Source organism: Paroedura picta, chromosome 15, assembly GCF_049243985.1.
Source record: "Paroedura picta isolate Pp20150507F chromosome 15, Ppicta_v3.0, whole genome shotgun sequence".
Taxonomy (NCBI): Eukaryota; Metazoa; Chordata; class Lepidosauria; order Squamata; family Gekkonidae; genus Paroedura; species Paroedura picta.
In genome coordinates, this window is record NC_135383.1 from 7,286,978 (window position 1) to 7,305,227 (window position 18,250).

Genomic DNA, 18,250 nt, shown 5'->3' on the forward strand with positions numbered 1-18,250 from the left:
TGCTGGCTCCATTTGCTTTGATTTAAATTGCTGGATTAGACCCAACTTTAGCCCAGATACAACTTTTTCCTGGCCCAGTAAGAACAGTAGGGAAAGGGTGACTATCTGCACAGCCACCCAGTGAGGTCGGTTATGCCGAGACAGGGTGATTGGGCCAAGGTCATCCAGAGAGCTTCATGGCTGAGTGGAGGATTTGAACTCGGGCCTCCCCAAGCTCTGGAGCAGCTGCTTCTTCCCAGTATCCAGGGGGAAGCCAACTTTATGTAGTGCTGATTGACCATCCCTTGGGGCAATTGTTCACAGAGATTGTTGCCAAGATCCCAGTAATCGAAATGCTGCAAATATATTATATCTATATATTTCCTGCACTCAGAAATACAGGCATTTCATAATCGTCAATTTTGAAGTACAAAGCTGAGACTTGCAACCTCGACTTGGACTTTGGCCCAAGTTATATATCCAGTCCAGAAAAGAACTCCCTTCCCTCCTCCACTCCCATCTGCACTTCATTTTCGCTACCGCCGTGGCAAGCAGCCAGCCAGGGAATCAATAATGGGAAGAGAGACTCTCCTTCCCTGCTTCAATATTGCCCCACACCTTGAATGTAGCCAGTGCCTCACATTAACCTGGCCTACCCTGGGGGGGGGGGGGGAGAGGGAGGGGGAGAGGGAGAGAGGAAGGAAGAGATCCAAGATTTGGGAGCTCAGACGAAACAATCGGCTGAGGCTGTTACACAGAACTCTACTCTGCAAAGAGGAGCAGGTGCCTTTAGGGTTGATGCCGTGGCTCCAGGCAGTCTGCACTGCACCCAGCTGTGGCCCAAGATGGTCAGGGAGGGGGGGGAGCATGGCTGCCTGGTTGGCACAGGGACCTACCAGTTGTTCCTTGCCAAAGCAGTTTCTGTTGCAAACCGGAACCCCGAGTCCTCCGTGCCTTGGTCCAGGGATGAGGCACGTGTCCGAAAGGGGATGCTTGCTTCTGCACTGCCTTTCCCAGAAAGTGGAGGAGGGCAGGGAAAATGAGGTCGGACTCAAGAGTATATTTTTTATCCTGCCTTTCCTCTAAAGCAGGGGTAGTCAACCTGTGGTCCTCCAGATGTCCATGGACTACAATTCCCAGGAGCCCCTGGCAGCGTTTGCTGGCAGGGGCTCCTGGGAATTGTAGTCCATGGACATCTGGAGGACCACAGGTTGACTACCCCTGCTCTAAAGGGTTCTCCTCTCCTCTGTTCCATTTTCACAACAAGCCCACAAAGAAGCATGCGTTTATTTCAGTACCTGTTCATATTTCTTTCTCTCCTGCTTTTCTCCTGCTTAGAGTATTGCTGCCCCCTCCTCCGTTTTCTCACCACAGCCCTGTGAAGCAGGCCAGGCCGAGAAGACACAATGGGCCAAAGATGTCCCTGCAGACTTACACTGTAGAAGTGGTGCTTCACACCCCAGGATCCTAGTCCAAAGACAGAGTAATTAACCCCAAGAAAGAAAGAGTAACTAACCCCAAGGTCCCTCAGTGAGAACTGGAAGCCAGATCCTCCCCAGTTTAACACACTAAGCAGCTACACCTCCCTGGCTTCTCACCGGGTTCTTTTTTCTTCATAAGGACTGGCTTTCTATATGAAGAAGCTGTTGGACAGCCACCTGGCCACCGTAGGCAAGCTCCAAGCTGCACAGGTGAGAAACCTTTTCCCCAGGGACCACTCCTGAATTGGCCTGATGAGCACTCCGCTTATGTGTCTCTTTCATCGCAGACCCAGCTGAGGCTGGCCGAGGAGTCCCAGCATGCTCTGCTGAGGGAGAAGACAAATGACGTGAAAGCCGAACTCGAGAAGGTGTTCAGGGACAAAGAACAAGTGCTTCTGGACAAAGTGAAGGTAACGGGGTAGGAGCTGTTAGCTTCAGGAATCCGAGCCCAGACCGTCCTTTGTGGCATGGGTTCCACGCAAGCTCTGCAGAAGACTCGTTTTAGAATCGAGTGGAAATGCAATTGCTAGAAAGGGTGGAGAAATGAGGACCTGGTAGCTTGCAAGAAATGCCTGTTGTTAAGTAAAGGGAAGTGGTGAGCTAGTCCTTGCCTTTCTGGGGTCATGCAGTTTTCTTTCAAGTGGCATAGAGGCCAGGGCAATCACAGACAGGCCTGATAGGAACCCAACCTAGTCTGTAGAGTTTACCCCTCATTAGGATTAACCATGGTTTCTTTCCTTAATCCTGGTGGGGAGCCCTGGCTCTTCTGTGATTCAGTTTTGTCCTTGCCTTTCTGGGGTCATGCAGTTTTCTTTCAAGTGGCATAGAGGCCGGGTCAATCACATAGACAGGCCTGATAGGAACCCAACCTAGTCTGTAGAGTTTACCCCTCATTAGGATTAACCATGGTTTCTTTCCTTAATCCTGGTGGGGAGCCCTGGCTCTTCTGTGATTCAGTTTTGTCCTTGCCTTTCTGGGGTCATGCAGTTTTCTTTCAAGTGGCATAGAGGCCGGGGCAATCACATAGACAGGCCTGATAGGAACCCAACCTAGTCTGTAGAGTTTACCCCTCATTAGGATTAACCGTGGTTTCTTTCCTTAATCCTGGTGGGGAGCCCTGGCTCTTCTGTGATTCAGTTTTGTAAAGAGAGATGTTGGCAAAACCTTGCAAGCAACCCAGGGGAAAGCACCTTAACCATGGTTTGCATTGCCCAGATGTAGTGCTTAACCGTGGTTTACTGTAGCGATGGTTTGAAAGCCCTCCCTTAAAGCTTTAGTCCTAATTTGTGGCTTGCCCTAGACTCAAGTGTTCCAAAGTAGGGCTTAACCCCAGGGAAGGAAAACAGAGTCCCCACCTAGTGTGCAGAGCGCCAATATAGAATCATAGAATCATAGAGTTGGAAGGGGCCATACAGGTCATCTAGTCCAACCCCCTGCTCTACGCAGGATCAGCCCTAAGCATCCTAAAGCATCCAAGAAAAGTGTGTCTCCAACCTTTGCTTGAAGACTGCCAGTGATTGCTTCCCACACCAGCCTTAAGACATGCAATTCTGTTTACTTTGGTAGAATTTCCTTCCCATTTATTTCTGTATCAATATTTAATATTGACCTACGTAAACAGTGAAACACGTGAAATACAGAGATCCTGCCCTTCCGCCAGAAAGGATCCCAAGAGCAGCCAACCCAGAGCAATAAAACCTATACATGAAGAGAGACAGATAAGAGCCACAGGCCTCTGCAAATAGTTCCAGAGGTTAGCCGTGTTTAGTCTGCAGTAGAAGAGCTAAATTTGAGTCCAGTCGCTCCGTAGAAAGCAACAAGATTTTGGGGGGGGGGGGGAGGAATAAGTTTTCAAGAGTCAAATATCTATAGGCATCTCACAGACTTAGATGGGATACTTGTACTTTGAAATAATTCACTGCTTTGAAATAATTCACGGCCCGGATTTCCCTATCTGGAGAAGAAAATGCAAGATAAGAGTGACTATCTCAATATTCAACATCGTGTGAGGCCAGTCCTAGTGGTCATCTAGTGGTGGGGCTTCGATGTCATGTGAATGTTCTCCATTCACTTTCCGCCTTTGGAATGTGTCTCTGCCAGCTTTCCTTCCTTTTCAGAATTGTGCTGTTTTCTTAATGTCCAGTCCTGCATAGCTCACCAGTTCACAGAATCCTCCCTTTCGATAGTCAATCTGTCCTCAGGCGACTCATGCTCTTGTGCGTCTACTAAAAAAGCTCACGGATGAAATTAAAAACTCTTCCCCAGGTTCTGGAGGAGATGGCTGCCCTGGAGAAGGAAAAACTCAACAAGGCCATAGAGAAAGAAAAGAAAAAAGTCCAGGATTTGGAAACTGAGATGGAACGGTTGGTGGAGGTTTGTAGAGGTCCGAGGAAGTCGGCTTATGACGTCTTTGCATCATTGCACTGTAAGATCTCCCCTGATCGATGTGGTTGTATTTTGCATTTCAAGAGTTCCAAACACTCCGCTGGGCCAGGACTGCATTGGGCTGTCTCGACTGAAGTCATTTTTTTCATGGTGTTTGAGATTTGGGCAGTCTGTAAGGTTTCTCAGGAGGCGTTCGAGACGTATAGTCAAAGAACCTAACAAGTTTCAGAGCTAAGAACAGCTAAGAAAAGATCACCACTGGAGATGAGTCCCTCCAGGTGACAACTCAGCTGGCTAGGTTTTGTGCTGCCGCCATAAAACTCTGATGCTCTAAAGCAGGAGTAGTCAACCTGTGGTCCTCCAGTTGTTCATGGATTACAATTCCCATGAGCCCCTGCCAGCATTTGCTGACAGGGGCTCATGGGGATTGTAGTCCATGGACATCTGGAGGGCCACAGTTTGACTACCCCTGCCTTAGAACAAACGTTTCCAACCTTTTGGCCATGGTGGAACCCCAGAAATGTTCTTCGGGCTTTGAGGGACCCCAGAAGTGTTTTCGGCTGGCCACGCCCCCGGAAGTGATGTCACCCAAACACTCCCACCAGACGTGATCAACATTCGGAAGGGCCAGAAGAATAAAACGGAAGTGGATGTTTTAGATCTGCCCCGTGTAGGGACTGATGAGCAACAGGGGAATCGGGCCTCAGTGCCATCTAGGGAATCTCAGGGGACCCTGGTTGGGAATCCCTGCCTTAGAATGTATTTTATCAGAGTGGGAGAACCAGTTTGATTAGAAAGGAAGGTACTCGCCCTCCTTCTCAATAGTTCTGTGAATTTATCATCTCCCAAAAGATTCCAGTTCTTCCTTGCGGATGAGGATCAGGAAGCTACCTTAGCTGTTATTAAATATTTATAAGAGGGTTAGACCGTCACCCGGTCTGGCTGTGGAAGGGTAAGTAACCCAGGCTTTGTTCTACGGTATCCTGTTTTGTTGCAGGAAACCAAACGTAAAACTGAATCGGAAGAGGCATTGAACTCCAAGCTAAGAGAGACTTCGGAGGCCCTAGAAGAGACTAAGAGAAGAAAGGTAATCACTGCCAGAGGGAAGTCAGCAAGTCCTGTTTTGTAGATCCGCAGCTGGGCCAAATCCCTGGGCCAACTCCAGCCTCGTGAGGAATAGCATCTGCCAGTTGAGTGTGGACAGAGCGGCAGGTGCTTGCGTAGCAGGTGTCACCGGAAGTCTAGGGTTAGGGCTTTAGTTCACACACCTCCAGGAATGACAAGGTGGTGGCACAGTGGAAGGAAATGGCCAACCCCCTTGCTCATCTCTTCCCTTGAAAACCCTTGAGGCAGAATTCCATGAGGTTGCCCGGAGTCACCTGCAACATGATGGCATACTTTCTGTGTTCACCGATTCTATGACCAGGTTCTGGTTGTCCACAGTCATGGGTAGGGGTGGGTGGGTGTTTGACCTTCCTGCCTCTAATCCTAGAGATGCTTGACTTGCGAGCAAATCACTAGCACCACTTCTGAGTTGCAGCTTGGCCCATCCGATCTCCTTTCTGCCAGCTCCTTGTAGATTCAGCGGAGAGTCAGCCATCTGCAGAACAACTGGTCATTTCTAGAACTTGTGCATTGGTTTTTTTTTTCCCCAGATGGTGGCGGAAGAGAAGTTGACCATCTGGGAGAAGCGTCTGAAAAGCCTCGAGAACGCAAAAGAGATTCAGAAGCAAAAATACCAGGAGGAGTTTGCCGAGTACAAGGAGCAGATCAAACAACATTCCCAGACAATAGTGGCCATGGAGGGGAGGCTGTCAGAGGCTGCCCAGTACCTGAAGAAAGTGAAGGAGGAAAACCTCAAGTTTCGGCAGCAAATAGAAGGTTGGTTGCAAAAGGCAAAGAAATCGCCTTTGGCAGCTCTTCTCGGCCAATTCGGTTACATGCGGTGCCGAGTCCCGGACAGAAGACACAAGGAAACTTTTGTTTAGCAAGTTACAGAGAGTAATTGTGTTTGGTCTAGAGGAGAACAGTTGAGAATTGAGTCCAGCTTAGAGTCTCTCTAGGTCAAGCTTTCTCAACCAGGGTTTTATGAAACCCTGGGCTTTCTTGGCGGCCCCGGAAGGGTTTCCCAAAGGGGTGGGAGCTAATTAATATTTAATATATACTTTAAATGCGTTAAACATTTATCGGGTGACATGTCGACCCTCCCCAAATGGCCAGTGATGGGCCTGGAGGGGGTGGGGAGGGGAGGGGCCCCACGTGGGCGTGGCCACAGCTCTGCTTCCCAACCTTAAAAGTATGGACCTTAAAAGTGACTACGTTTTGGGCTTTCTGTGTGCCTTGGCTCTTTCTTCAGAAATGCAGAGGGAATCTAGCAAGTCCAAGCGGTCCGTTTCACAGGAGTTGCCTACCCCACCCGTTTCACAAGAGATTCCTGTGCCCGCAATTTCTGCACCGTTCCCATCACAAGAGGCTTTCCCACCGTCCCCTTCCCAAGAGGGTTCTTGCACCCAAGCGGATCATGTTTCTATGATGTAAGCAGATGAGTGCCTGGTTTGTTCTCGGTGTCTTTTGCTCCCAAACGATAAGCAGAAGTCTCACAAAGAGGCTGGATAACTATGGCGGTAGTCAAAAGTGCTGGCTCTGTTTCGTCAAACAGCTGGGGGATCCTCTATTTGGTGCTGGTTCATTTGCACCCCATTTTGATAAACTCAATCCCCCCACCCACCCCCACATCCATAGTGCAAATTGACTGCCGACCTTGATCAGAACCAGGAAAATGATCGTAAGCCTTATCTGCCATAGCCGGGTTTAAGGGGGTTTTAAGTTCCTAAAATAACATAGAATATTAAGCTGATCTTATCGAGATACATTACTCAAATTGGGTTTTGCAATGCTTTTGTGTGTTTTCTTTTGTTCATTGTTGTGTTTTTGTGTTTTGTTTTTTTAATCTTGCGAACGTCAGGGGAAAATTAGCCTCCGCGAGGAACGAAATCCTTTCAAAGCACGCTGTAATCTTGGAATTAAGGAAGGAGCTCTCGGAAGCCAAGGCCAGGATGTCCGACGTGATTGGTTTGTGAAACGGCGGGGTGTTAACAACCGCATCCCTTAACCCCTTTTCCCTCCATCAAAATTTAGAGAACAGACATCACTTATGATTAGATCATGTGTCCCATTGACATTCTGCCGAGGACACACCTGATTTGATACACTTTGAAAACTGGCCCGATAACAAAGGGGTGGAGATTTTGGCAGGGATCAGAAAAGCAGGGGTTACAGATCTGTAAAATCTCAGGGAATGCCTCCTAACATGGTCCTTGTCTAAGTGGTGCTGAAAGTCTTACGCATAAGGGGGCCTCCTTCGGCAACAGGCTTTGGACAGATTTCACATCTCCAACCCTCCTAAATCTGGTTACAAGACCGGAAGGGCCTGCCAGCTCACCCATGACATTCACCTCCCTCCTTTAATGTGTGAATTCTCCTTCCTTTCCTTCTCAGAACTGGACCAGTGTCCTATTGGAAGTAAAACATGTATACCATAAGTGCAAAAAAACTGTAACCTAACGTGTTTTGTTCTTTCGATGAAGATCTTTTTGATCGAAACATGTTAGGTCATAATTTTTTGCACTTATGTTGCACGTGTTTTACTGACCAGTGTGATCTATAGGGAAAAGAAGCATTCCCTTCTTAAATGTCTTTTCAAATATCTTGATCTCTGTTCCATAAATTGTTGATCCAATATAGATTTTGATACTTTTGATACTTTTGATACTTTTGTACCCCCCAACCTCTTTGGTGCTCACCTGTTGTTCACGTTGGGTGTTTGGCTTCCTCTTCTTTCCTGTTGCTTGTTAACCTTGGGAACCAAAACAGTTCATTTGCCTTCCAGGCTGGAGGACTAATTCAGCCCAAACCCACTTCCATCTTCCCTTTGCCCTGGTCCCGTTCACATGAGCATCCTGCATGTATGTGCATAATCTGTGTGTAAGAAAAGAGTAATATGGACCTTAAAAGCGAGGTTTCAATTGGACCTCCAGCTGTACATGCCTTGAATGTAACATGAGAATTACCACACACACACACACAAACATAAAGAAAAGCCAGCTGTACGCTGTATACCTGTAGTACGTGCATTCCCCGTAACTTGTAAACAAGACTTCCTGTGTGTTTGCAGGAGAACTGAGTGAGAAGCAAAAGACGGAACTGGAGCAGAAGCGCAGTCTGGTCCACAGCCGAACGCAAGAACTCAGCCGGCTTCGAGAGAAGATGTACGAAATGTCTCGGCTGGTGGACCAGAAGGATGCAGCCCTTAAAACCACCCATGAAGAGTTAAGGTAGGAGCCGCCTTGGGGTAAAAGAGGAAGGCAGGGATCGAGCATCAAACGACTGGGGAGTTTCTCATTTATAAACATTTGCTAAAAAGCCCAGGGAGCATAGAACAAACTCAGCCCTGACACATTCCAGAAAAACGTAGTGTTGAAATAAACACTCCTAATTGGCGGCTCGGACAGAACAGCATTTGGCCTGGGGGGTCCCCGTTTCTTCAAACCCACGCAGGCTTAAATTCCCCTCCTGACTTGCAGAAGGCCCACCGTGGGTGGCACTTGCCCTCCAACTCAGAACTCAGGCGTGACGGCCGGGCCGCTTGGCTTTCCCAAACCAGAAATCTGAAATTCTGTGCGGGGGAGAAGAAGGGAGAGCATGAGGCCCTGGTCTCATTACTGATCCATCCAAACAGAGAGTTTGGATGACGGTCTGAACTGGGCCTGTATCCCAACAGTTCAGTGTACATTATCTCAATCCCTGCCAGCAATCTTGCAAGGTAGGCCCATCTTATTCCCCCTATTGCAGATGTGGTGCAGTGCGGTGGGCAGGTGGAGTGATTAAGCCACCCCCGCTAAGTTCCCCACTGCTGAAGACCCCGCGTTTGTCCTGCGAATGAACAGGCAAGCCGAGGTGCAGCGTGGCATGCAGAGACTGGCTTCCATTAATAAGCACCACGTTTTTAACAAGCCCCTCTGTAGTCGCAGCGGTCGCCCACCTGAGAAGCACTGTTTGAAGGACCCGGGAGCACTCCCTGATCTCTCTAGCTTTAAAAAGATATTTCAGATCGCGGAGTTTCGAGAGCCCCTGGGTAATCGGAACAGGCACTGTTAGGCTACAGGTGGTTGGTCTCTCCCCCCCCCTCTCCCCCATGCTTCTTTTAGCAACATCTTTTCCTTTGGGGGATGCAGGCGCTCCCGGGAAAAACTGAAAGAGCTGAAGACCGAAGTGCAAAGAAAAGCAAGACTCTTCGAGCACAAGAGCAGCCAGACGAGCGTCCCGCCGGAGGAGGGCCAGGCCACCAGAAAGGCAAGTGAAGCGAGGCACTCAGCAGCCTACCGGGAAGCTGTTGTGCATGCCAGCCTGGGATTTGCCTTCCCTGCAACGCTCTTAGGAAGGAGAAGCATTGCACTGCTCCATTCCTGCCAGCTCTCCCGGCCATAAATCTCTCTTGAAAGATCAGCTGCCAACTGGCGGCTTGTTGTGACTTCACCGTGCAATTGAGCAAAACCACACCGGTTGCGTAGCCAGTTGCTGCTCAGGCAGCAGTTTCAAAAACTTCCACAGCCAACCAAATTGCTTGTGGACAGTCAGAAGCCTTGCTGGGCAAAAGGCCCACCGAGCCCCACTGACTTGCTAAAAGCAATTGGGAGTCTCCAGGAAAGGGGTAGGGTTCCTTGGGGGCACCAGATTGGGGATCTGGACTCTTGCAAGAAGATTCTGTGGTTCCAGCCTCTCCCTGTAACCCAAAAGCTCTACCTCAGTGGTTCTCCTAATGCTGCGAGCCTTTAATACAGTTCCTCCTGTTGTGGTGACCCCATGCCATAAAATTATGCAAGGGTTCTTTCGCAGAAATTAAACCGAAACTGAACAACGGCGTGAAGATCCATTGTTCTGGATTGTATATAAATTGTTGTTTTCCCCTGGGGTTTCTCAGTTCAGTTCTGCCTCTTGTCCCACCATGACGATCTCGCTCTTTTCCGCTGCTCCAGACAGACCAACGCTCTATCTCGATCTACCCTGCAAGGCTGTTGTGTGGATGGGCCCCCCAGGCCAAGCTGCTTGCTCTAACGTGACCCCTGTGAAAAAGTCGTTCGACCCCCAAAGGGGTCCCGACCCCCAGGCTGAGAACCACTGCTCTAGTCGGGCATCAAGTCACGGCAGAGAATGGTTCATAGCCGAAAAGGACAAAGAGCAATGCAAATTCTCCTGTCCTTTTGAAGATGAACGTGATTTATCCTTGCATCCCTGCCCCTCCCTCCTCCCACACGTTGCGGTAGGTAATTTGCAAATGTTTTCCTAGCACGCTACAAATGTGGAGCATTATAACTGCTGGGTGTTGCTATAATTGCTCATTAGGGTTGGAAAATGTAGAACCAAAAAAAAAAAAAAGATACGCTCCCTTTTTTCTTTTGCAGATATGTCTCCATTGGGGTTGGGAAGGAGGATCATCATACTTGGGGAGAGCTTTGCCAATAATTTATCAATGCACTGTCCCCTCAAAGGCCTTTTATCTATTTTTATCTTTTTACTCTGCTTCTGAATGGCCTGTGGGCCGAAATAAAATTGGATCTGAACTGAGGCATGTGAATGTAGGGGGAGAATCTCCCCCAGTTTTGGGTCATCTTCTTCCTCTTTATTAGGCAGCTTCTCCAAGCCTTGGCTCTCCCAAAGGGTCCTTTTTACCTCCATTCATTGAAAGAGGGTCATTACCTGTTGCCTGTTCAACAGGTGACGGCCTCGGACCTGGCGGACCTGGGAGCAAAATGCAAAGGCTACCGACACGAGGAGACCATCTTGCGCCAGAGAGACGCCCTGACTGAACTGCGGGAAACAATCAAAGTGCTGGAAAGGACACAACGTTTGGGTGAGCACCACCATGGCCAACTCTGCCAGATCTCTCTGCTGCCTCTCATGTCTTCCTGTTCTGTTATCTTTTGGCACCTTTAGGAGAAAACGGAGCAGATTTAAAAAGGTGCTTTGGGCAAGAATGAGAACCTAACAGAAGATGGAATTTAAAACACAGAGACGGAGTAAACCTTTTGGCAATTATTTGTGATCTTCCACTAATATAAATTGGACACATGCACCCCATCCAGTCTCAGTACTGCTTGCAAAGGTCTTTAAAAGGAGAAGAGTTTGTTTTTATCGGATGCTTTTCACTACCCGAAGGGGTCTCCAAGTGCCTTCTTCTCCCCACATCCTGTGAGCTAGATGGGGCTGAGTGAGCCCTGATTTTGCTGTTCTGGGAGAACAGACCTATCAGGACTGTGACTGGCCAAAGTTCACCCACATCAGCTCCAAAAAGTGTTTCATATTAGGAAAGCAAGGGGAAGGAGCAGAGTTAAGTTCCCCCTTTCCCTTGGCCAAGATGCTGCTGACCAGTTAAAAATACGTTGGATATAATCGCCCATCTTCTGAGTCTCATCTGGTTTGACCCTTAATCAAGTACAACCACTGGACTTCTTTAGGATTATAAAAGATTGCAAATGGTTTAACTAATCCAGAAGGTGGTTTTTGTTTTGGGGGGATTTAGGATTACAGTAAAGCTCTCGTCTTTAACGTTCTGTCCCGGAGCATTTTCCTAAGAAGTCAGCTTACACTTGGTCTACAGAAAAAAAGCGTTCCTTCTTTATCCCCCTCCCCCCACCCACAAAAGACTGGCTAGCCATGAGTCTCCACGTTTAACACCCAACTCCGAAAACAGGGTTTTCTGTCCCCCCTCCTAGGATTTAAAGAGAAAACGGCGGAGCCACTTATAGTGCTAAAGAAAGACATTACTGAGAAAAGAGATCAAAAACCAGAGAAAGAACGTGAGCCGTCACTGGTGACAGGTGTGGATGCTAAGAAGGTAAACTGAATGCAGAGTGACATTTTGCTCCGTTTTCCTTTTTAAAAAGCAAATGTCATTGAAAGAAAAGGGGGAAAAAAGAGTTCTTGAAACCTTCTGGCTTCACTCCCTTACCTTGACGTGTTTCTCAATGGGTTACCTTTTTCATTTCCAGTTTCAGAGCAGCACTGGTAGCATGGATCCCAACCTGGCCATCGAGAGGACCGCAAAGCTGGAGATGGCAGATGCTTTAGACCTCAGTGAGAACATGGTATGAACGTGACAGATGCAGTAGTGTTTGGAGCAAGGGGGGAATAGAGAGAGAAGAGAGAAAAAGAGCTTTAAAAAAAAAATACCATGCTTTTCATAACTCAAAGTGGCTTACAATCGCCTTCCCTTCCTGTCCCCCCAACTGACACCCTGTGAGGTAGGTGAGGCTGAGAGAGCTCTGAGAGAACTGCTCTGTGAGAACAGCTCTAACAGGACTGTGACTAACACAAGGTCTCTGCTCATTTGCTGTAATCAACAAAAAAAGAAGCAGCGGGCGACGGAGAGTGTGAGATTTCCCTCGGCCGTCCCCGCAAAACCGTTGTCCCTTTCTCCTTTCCGACAACAGTACCTCACCATGATTCGGGACCTCGCCAACCTGATGGACGTGAAGGAGCTGCTGGGGATGCAGACGGTCAAGCACCTGCCCCACGACGAACGGGCAAAGGTGGGGCTGCTGAGGCGGAAGGACCTGGAGGCACTGTTCAACCGGATCAGCAAGTTGAAGAACCGTCTAGCCAGGAAAGAGGAGCTGTTGAAAGAGTACGAGAAAGATGCCGGGCAGTTCAGGTAGGCACCCCACAGGGCCCAGGAGGAGGACAGAGGGCATGTGGACCTGTACCAGGGGCCGCTTGGGTAGCATTTATAGAATACAGCCCATCTAGTCCATCCCCCTGCTCAATGCAAGATCAACCTAAAGCATCACAGAATCATAGAGTTGGAAGGGACCAGATAGGTCATCTAGTCCAGGGGTAGTCAACCTGTGGTCATCCAGATGTTCATGGACTCAAGGGAATTGTAGTCCATGAACATCTGGAGGACCACAGGTTGATTACCCCTGATCTAGTCCATCCCGCTGCTCAATGCAAGATCAACCTAAAGCATCACAGAATCATAGAGTTGGAAGGGACCAGACAGGCCATCTAGTCCAACCCCCTGCTCAATGCAGGATCAGCCTAAAACATCCAGGTTAATTATCTGTCCAGCCACTGCTTGAAAACCACCAGTAAGGGGGAGCTCACCACCGCCTTAGGCAGCCAATTCCACTGCTGAACTATTCTGACTGTGATTTTTTCCCCGTAATATCTAGACAATATCTTTCTCCATGCAGTTGAAACCTATTATTGTGGGCCCTGCCCTCTGCTGCCAGCAGGAACCTGAGCAAGGCCATCTGCTGAACTGCTTCCATGTCCGTAGCCCATGCCTAAGCGCAGCTTCCAGACACCGATAGATATTATTATAGTTATTATTTATTTTATTTATACACCGCCCTACCCAGGAAACCTACTTAGGGCGGTATACCGCGTTAATAACAACGATCCAGGTTTAAAGCCAACCGAAATTAAATAAGTCGAAATGAAAGACCAAACAACGTCCGGCAGTAGCAAAACATCATCCAAAACATTGCCAGCATCTACAAATGGCTCATGTATCGTGGTCCGATCTCCCGGAGCTAGACTCTGGTAGGGGGAACGATGTTTCAGGCAGATGGCCATAACGGTCCGTGGTAAGAAGGCAAGACTTGAGTCTGGCCACCCCTTAAGAAGGAGCCCAGCTGGGTCAGCCCCATCCAGTCCAGTGTTCCGTTCACAATGTAGCCGTCTGGCTGGCTCTAGGAAGCCCACGAGGAGGAGGCCTGTAGCAGCATCCTCCCCCACCTGTGCTCCTCGGCCACTGCCTCTGGTACTGGAAGACGTAGACATCCATCATCACTGGTAGCCATTATGACCAGTAACCAATGACCCCTCTGTTGGTTTTCCCTTACCAAGTGGAGCTGTTCACATCCTGAGCAGAATATAGCAGCTGTTATCTTAAAACGGGCAATGGATAGCGCAGGACTCTGCGCCACTCTGCATCGCTGCGGAGTATTTGTGAGTGGCTATTTGGGTCACATTTCGTGGCGCACCCCACCCCACCCCCCTCCAGGCTGCTTTCTCTCACCCCGCACAGGACAAACACGCTGTCCCTGCAAACTTGCCAGGCCGAGATGGCCAGGCTGGCCGACAGAGTCTACCGGGAGGCCGAAGAAAACACGTTGCTGAAAGAAGACCTGGAGAGGACCAAGCGGCAGCTGAGCCAGGAGCAGAGCCTAAACAGGGTGCTTAAGCAGCGGAAGGTGAGAGCTCACCCTCCCGCTGCACTTCCCACCCTGGCCAAGAAATAAACTGGGGGAGGGGGCTCGAACACGCCTGGTGAAGGGAGCCCCGTCCCTTTTGTCCCCCTAATGTGATTTGACTTCCGCAGGCGACTGCCCAAAAGAAACCGTTCCCTGAAAACCAGAAGGTGCCCGAGAGGCCGGGAGAAAGCTATAAGAAAAGAGCACCCTGCAGTGCCTCTGCTTAGATGCCCCACTTGCTGGACCCCTCTAGTGTAGGGATCACGGGGTCGTATGCTCGCCCGTTTCTGTAAATACGATAAATGATGTGTTTTATATATTAAAAGTACCAGGGTTTTATAAATGCCCCTCTCTGTGTGTTTGTGTGTGTGTATGTATATATATAAATTATTTTGGAGGGGAGGGGGAGAATGGGTCCAGATTGGCCACATATGGTCATATCGTCTGATAAATGTTTAACAGTTTTTTTTTCAGATATATAAAAAATTAATTAACTCTCACCCATTCAGGAAACCGTTCCAGAGCCGTCAAGAAACCCCAGGATTTCACAAAAGCCTGGCTGAGAAGGCCTGGATTACAAGGAACTTTGGACTGACCCATTTGGGCTTCCCTTGGTTCTTATGATCCTAAATAATCCCTCCTCTTGCTTCCTGGCATGCAGAACCTGATTTGCTCCCATTGTGTAAAAGAGCAATACATAAATCTGAATACACTGGTGGGCCCTCCCCCAGCAAAATAAATCCAGCTTTCTGAGGAGGCTAATCTTCTCCGTCAGCCAGGAGTTGGCAAAAGACCCTCTCCTCTCCCTGGTGAGCATTGCTGGCAGCAGTCGAGGTACCCACTTGTTTATACTGGGCACATTGCAGACGAGCTGGGCTGGCATCAGTGCCCCTTGAGGCGGGCAGGGCAGCTGCCAGGGCCCCAGGGTTTCTGGGGTGGCCTCCTGTCACTGCCCTCCCAACCACGCACCTCCCCTGCCCTCCCCGGCCACCCATTCACTGGCTAGCGTTCCACCACCCATGCTCCCAGCTCCTCGGCGCAGAGAGGGGGCACACACAAGCAGTGCACCACTATGGCACTCCTGAGAGCTACGGCAGCCGCACAGCGAGCGTGCTGTCGGGAAAAGGGCACAAATGTGGCGTGGGCAGCGGGACAGTCATGTGCGGAGAAAGAGCACATAGGCAAGCAGTGACCAGTGTGGGGAAAGGAAAGGATGAGAAGGACCTGGTGGCGGGCATCAGGGGCAGTCTGCCCAGGGCCCCCCAAAACCTGAAACTGGCACCCCCAAGCCTTTTCCGAGGGAGGCAAATTTGGATCCTCAGCCCCAGAGTTCTGCATACGTTCCTGAATTTGGAACAGACACCAGGTTTGACAATCGCAAGCCCCTTATCTGTTAAGGGACTGAGCTTCTGAGGTCAGGAGGCATCCCAGCTTACGCCAGCTGCCTCTGAATCTTCCCCCTCCGAAGACGCACCGCGGCCCTCTCCCTTCTCCGCCACATCCGAAGGGTTATTTCAGGATAACGCGTGACCTCCCGTGCTTGCTTTCTCAGAACATTTAGCAACCAGCATCCCCATCTGTTTCAGGGACGGCAGGGCCGCCGTTCCTCCCCGCGGACTTCTGCCATAATTGCTTCTCATCCCACTTGCTTAATTGCACCCCAAAATAACCGCCAGCCGGCTTCCGCAGCTCCCTGCGTTTCCGAGACCCGACTTTGCCGACGTCCAGCCGCTGCATCCTCTCCTCCCAGGTTCCCAGAGGTTTTATCACCCCCACCCTCACTTTAGTAAACAGGTATCGCCCCAAGAATCCTGCCGCATACATTTCCGGATAATTACGTCTTTTAAATGGCAAGCAGAAACGGCAGAACTCCTCCATTTGTGCAATTCAGCACTCACCCATCGAAAAGGGAACCCCCCTCACCAACACCACCACTGGAATGTCTCTCCCCACATCCAGGATGGCCTTCTGACGGGGACCGGAGGCTTTCCACAACGGCCACGTGGGGCCCAGCCTGCTCCAATCTCTGGCGTTGTCAAAATAGCCAACAACAAGCACAAATGCAGAAGGTGCTTGAATGAAGGAGGCAGATTACTAATGTTCTGCCGCAAGCCGGTTCTCCATCTGGGCCCCGATCTGTGCGGGTACAGTGCAGTCTCACACGTGCTGAGGCCTGTAGCAATAAGACTCCCTGATCACCGGAGCTTTATCACAGGCGCCTGCAAAGATTTTTGGAGCTTGATGTGGGAACCTCACACCAGGCATCACTGCAAATCTAGTCACTCAGGTACTTTTGTGCAGGGCTTGACTAGTGTTTGGACACCCTGCCTAGAATTTGAATGGGAGACCTCCAAAGATTTGGGTGGTAATTCGTCCAAGGAACATTAGAAGCAGGGGCAAACCACTCCAAATGTCCTCGAATTCTTGGCTATGCTACACGCACCGTGCAATAAATAAATAACAAATTAGCTCTGGGGCACAAGATCCTTTGAGGCACAAACCCCGAGAACAGAAATTGGGACCTTCTGCATGTGGAAAGGGTAGATGTTCCACACTTTCGTCTCCAGAATGGGGAAATGCCGTATTGGCAGTCTGCTGGTCTGGTCCCCCCAGAACCAGCCTTATGGCTGTTGTTTAATTCAGGCCGTGACCGTGTGGGAAGAAACAAAGAAATGCTTTGGGTTCTTTGAAAGCAAAGCTCCGTTCTTTCCCGCTGCATAACAGACCGTCCTTCTCTGTCCTTTCCAATATGGGATTTTTAAAATGCTGAGCGTGGAATCGAAGGTGCAGAATAGCACCACAACACGCATACCTTAACAAGGGTCAAATATAGAAAGATGTATATAGATCACAGGCCTTTCATCGTGATTTTTGTTAAAAGTTTAGTCTGAGGCTGGCAAGCGCTCTTTCTCCTCCGTGACCCGGCTCTTCCAGGGCACGGGGTATTAAGCCTGCCTGGCTTGGGACGTCATAATCTCTTTCATGGCAAGGTCTCCTGTGTCACAAACGGAGGATTACAACTGGTTGCAGGGGATTCCAGCAAGGAGCAGAAGCTGAGCCTAAAAGGAGAAAGTTCACCAGACCCCAAGAATGTCACAGGCAGGAGGAAAACGAGGTCATTTTTAAGACAGCCTTTCCTGCGTTTCCTCTGAAAGAATCCCAGGGCTTCCAAAAGCCACCCTGTTACACACCCCTGAGATTTCCTTGGGACCTTCCTACAAGCAGTTCCACTAGAACAGGGAAACCCTGATTGAGAAAGCCTGATCTAACCATTATACCATGCTAGTTTTCATTTCTGTACAGTATCACCATATCTAAAAGGGCTATGTGACAAGTTATTTGATCAGACTACAGAATTCTGCACACAGTACTCATTTACGCATGTTCCGTCCACCCATCCTGGACCGGGTCATGTGCTGCTGGACCAGCAGGGGCCAAGTTGAATTACTGAGCTACTTCCGGTCTGTTACTGCAATGGGGAATGAAAACAAACATGCTTTCTTTCCAGAACTGCAGTCACTTTATTATGATTAAATCTTATCTCAAAAAAGCAAACAGGCAATTAAAGCGTCGCAGATATGCAGCTATATTAACCTGAATCGATGTGTAAAAAGGCAGGCGATTCATCAGTGAATAATTCTTTAATCGGTTCATACCTCTGGACAGGGAGTTTTTCATTTTACACTTCTGGGGGGGGAAAAAACAGTCCAGGTTTTGTAAGCAGTTTCGAGTCTCCGCCTGCCGAATCACCCACCTTGCGGCTTTCCTTTCTGTCCTGCGATCCTTTCCTGCCCTGTGTAGCGAGGCAGACGGCACAAATCTCGTGGACTAAAAAGGTCAGCCTCACCGGCAAAGACAATTAGCTAGATAATAAAGTCTGCAAATTGGTTGCACCGAAAAAGAAAGGACAGGCCGGGAACATTAATAAATTATGTGGGCCCAAGTTTTCTTCTGGCCGTCGCTCAAGGCGAGCAGAATGCAGAGAGGCAATCGCAGAAATGTGGATGCATGGAAGAATGCTGGTTAAGTATCACCCGATTCTCGGGGCGGGTGGCTAGATGGCAGACGTGGCTAAATTGCGCAGGCTGGCCGGGGTCAGTGGCTTAATAGACCCCCTCTTTGTTGCCTGATTCCATCAGGCGAGTGGGT

At 49.4% G+C, this 18,250-nt stretch overlaps 1 protein-coding gene and 1 long non-coding RNA gene across 6 annotated transcripts in view; one reads left to right on the plus strand and one right to left on the minus strand.

Moving 5' to 3' along the window:
- FHAD1 (forkhead associated phosphopeptide binding domain 1) overlaps positions 1–14,442 on the plus strand; it is a 30,606-nt gene extending 16,164 nt beyond the window's left edge. For all 4 annotated transcript variants that reach the window (XM_077311710.1, XM_077311708.1, XM_077311711.1 and 1 more), the window contains 15 exons: positions 1,600–1,670; positions 1,748–1,870; positions 3,726–3,833; positions 4,843–4,932; positions 5,501–5,726; positions 6,202–6,379; positions 6,811–6,917; positions 8,020–8,179; positions 9,080–9,197; positions 10,620–10,755; positions 11,618–11,739; positions 11,894–11,989; positions 12,335–12,555; positions 13,936–14,101; positions 14,230–14,442. In XM_077311710.1, the coding sequence (XP_077167825.1) occupies positions 1,600–1,670; positions 1,748–1,870; positions 3,726–3,833; positions 4,843–4,932; positions 5,501–5,726; positions 6,202–6,379; positions 6,811–6,917; positions 8,020–8,179; positions 9,080–9,197; positions 10,620–10,755; positions 11,618–11,739; positions 11,894–11,989; positions 12,335–12,555; positions 13,936–14,101; positions 14,230–14,328 (2,021 nt within the window). In that variant the 3' untranslated portion in view covers positions 14,329–14,442. The remainder of the gene's footprint in view (positions 1–1,599; positions 1,671–1,747; positions 1,871–3,725; positions 3,834–4,842; positions 4,933–5,500; positions 5,727–6,201; positions 6,380–6,810; positions 6,918–8,019; positions 8,180–9,079; positions 9,198–10,619; positions 10,756–11,617; positions 11,740–11,893; positions 11,990–12,334; positions 12,556–13,935; positions 14,102–14,229) is intronic.
- LOC143824426 (uncharacterized) lies at positions 753–7,770 on the minus strand. 2 transcript variants are annotated; one of them, XR_013226771.1, is made up of 4 exons: positions 7,649–7,770; positions 1,578–1,786; positions 1,278–1,446; positions 753–987 (listed from the first exon to the last, which is right to left on the minus strand). It is a non-coding gene; the product is annotated as an uncharacterized LOC143824426 (long non-coding RNA). The 2 variants fall into 2 exon arrangements; XR_013226770.1 differs by lacking the exon at positions 753–987 and having other exon boundaries at positions 1,226–1,446.
- Positions 14,443–18,250: the final 3,808 nt, after the last annotated feature.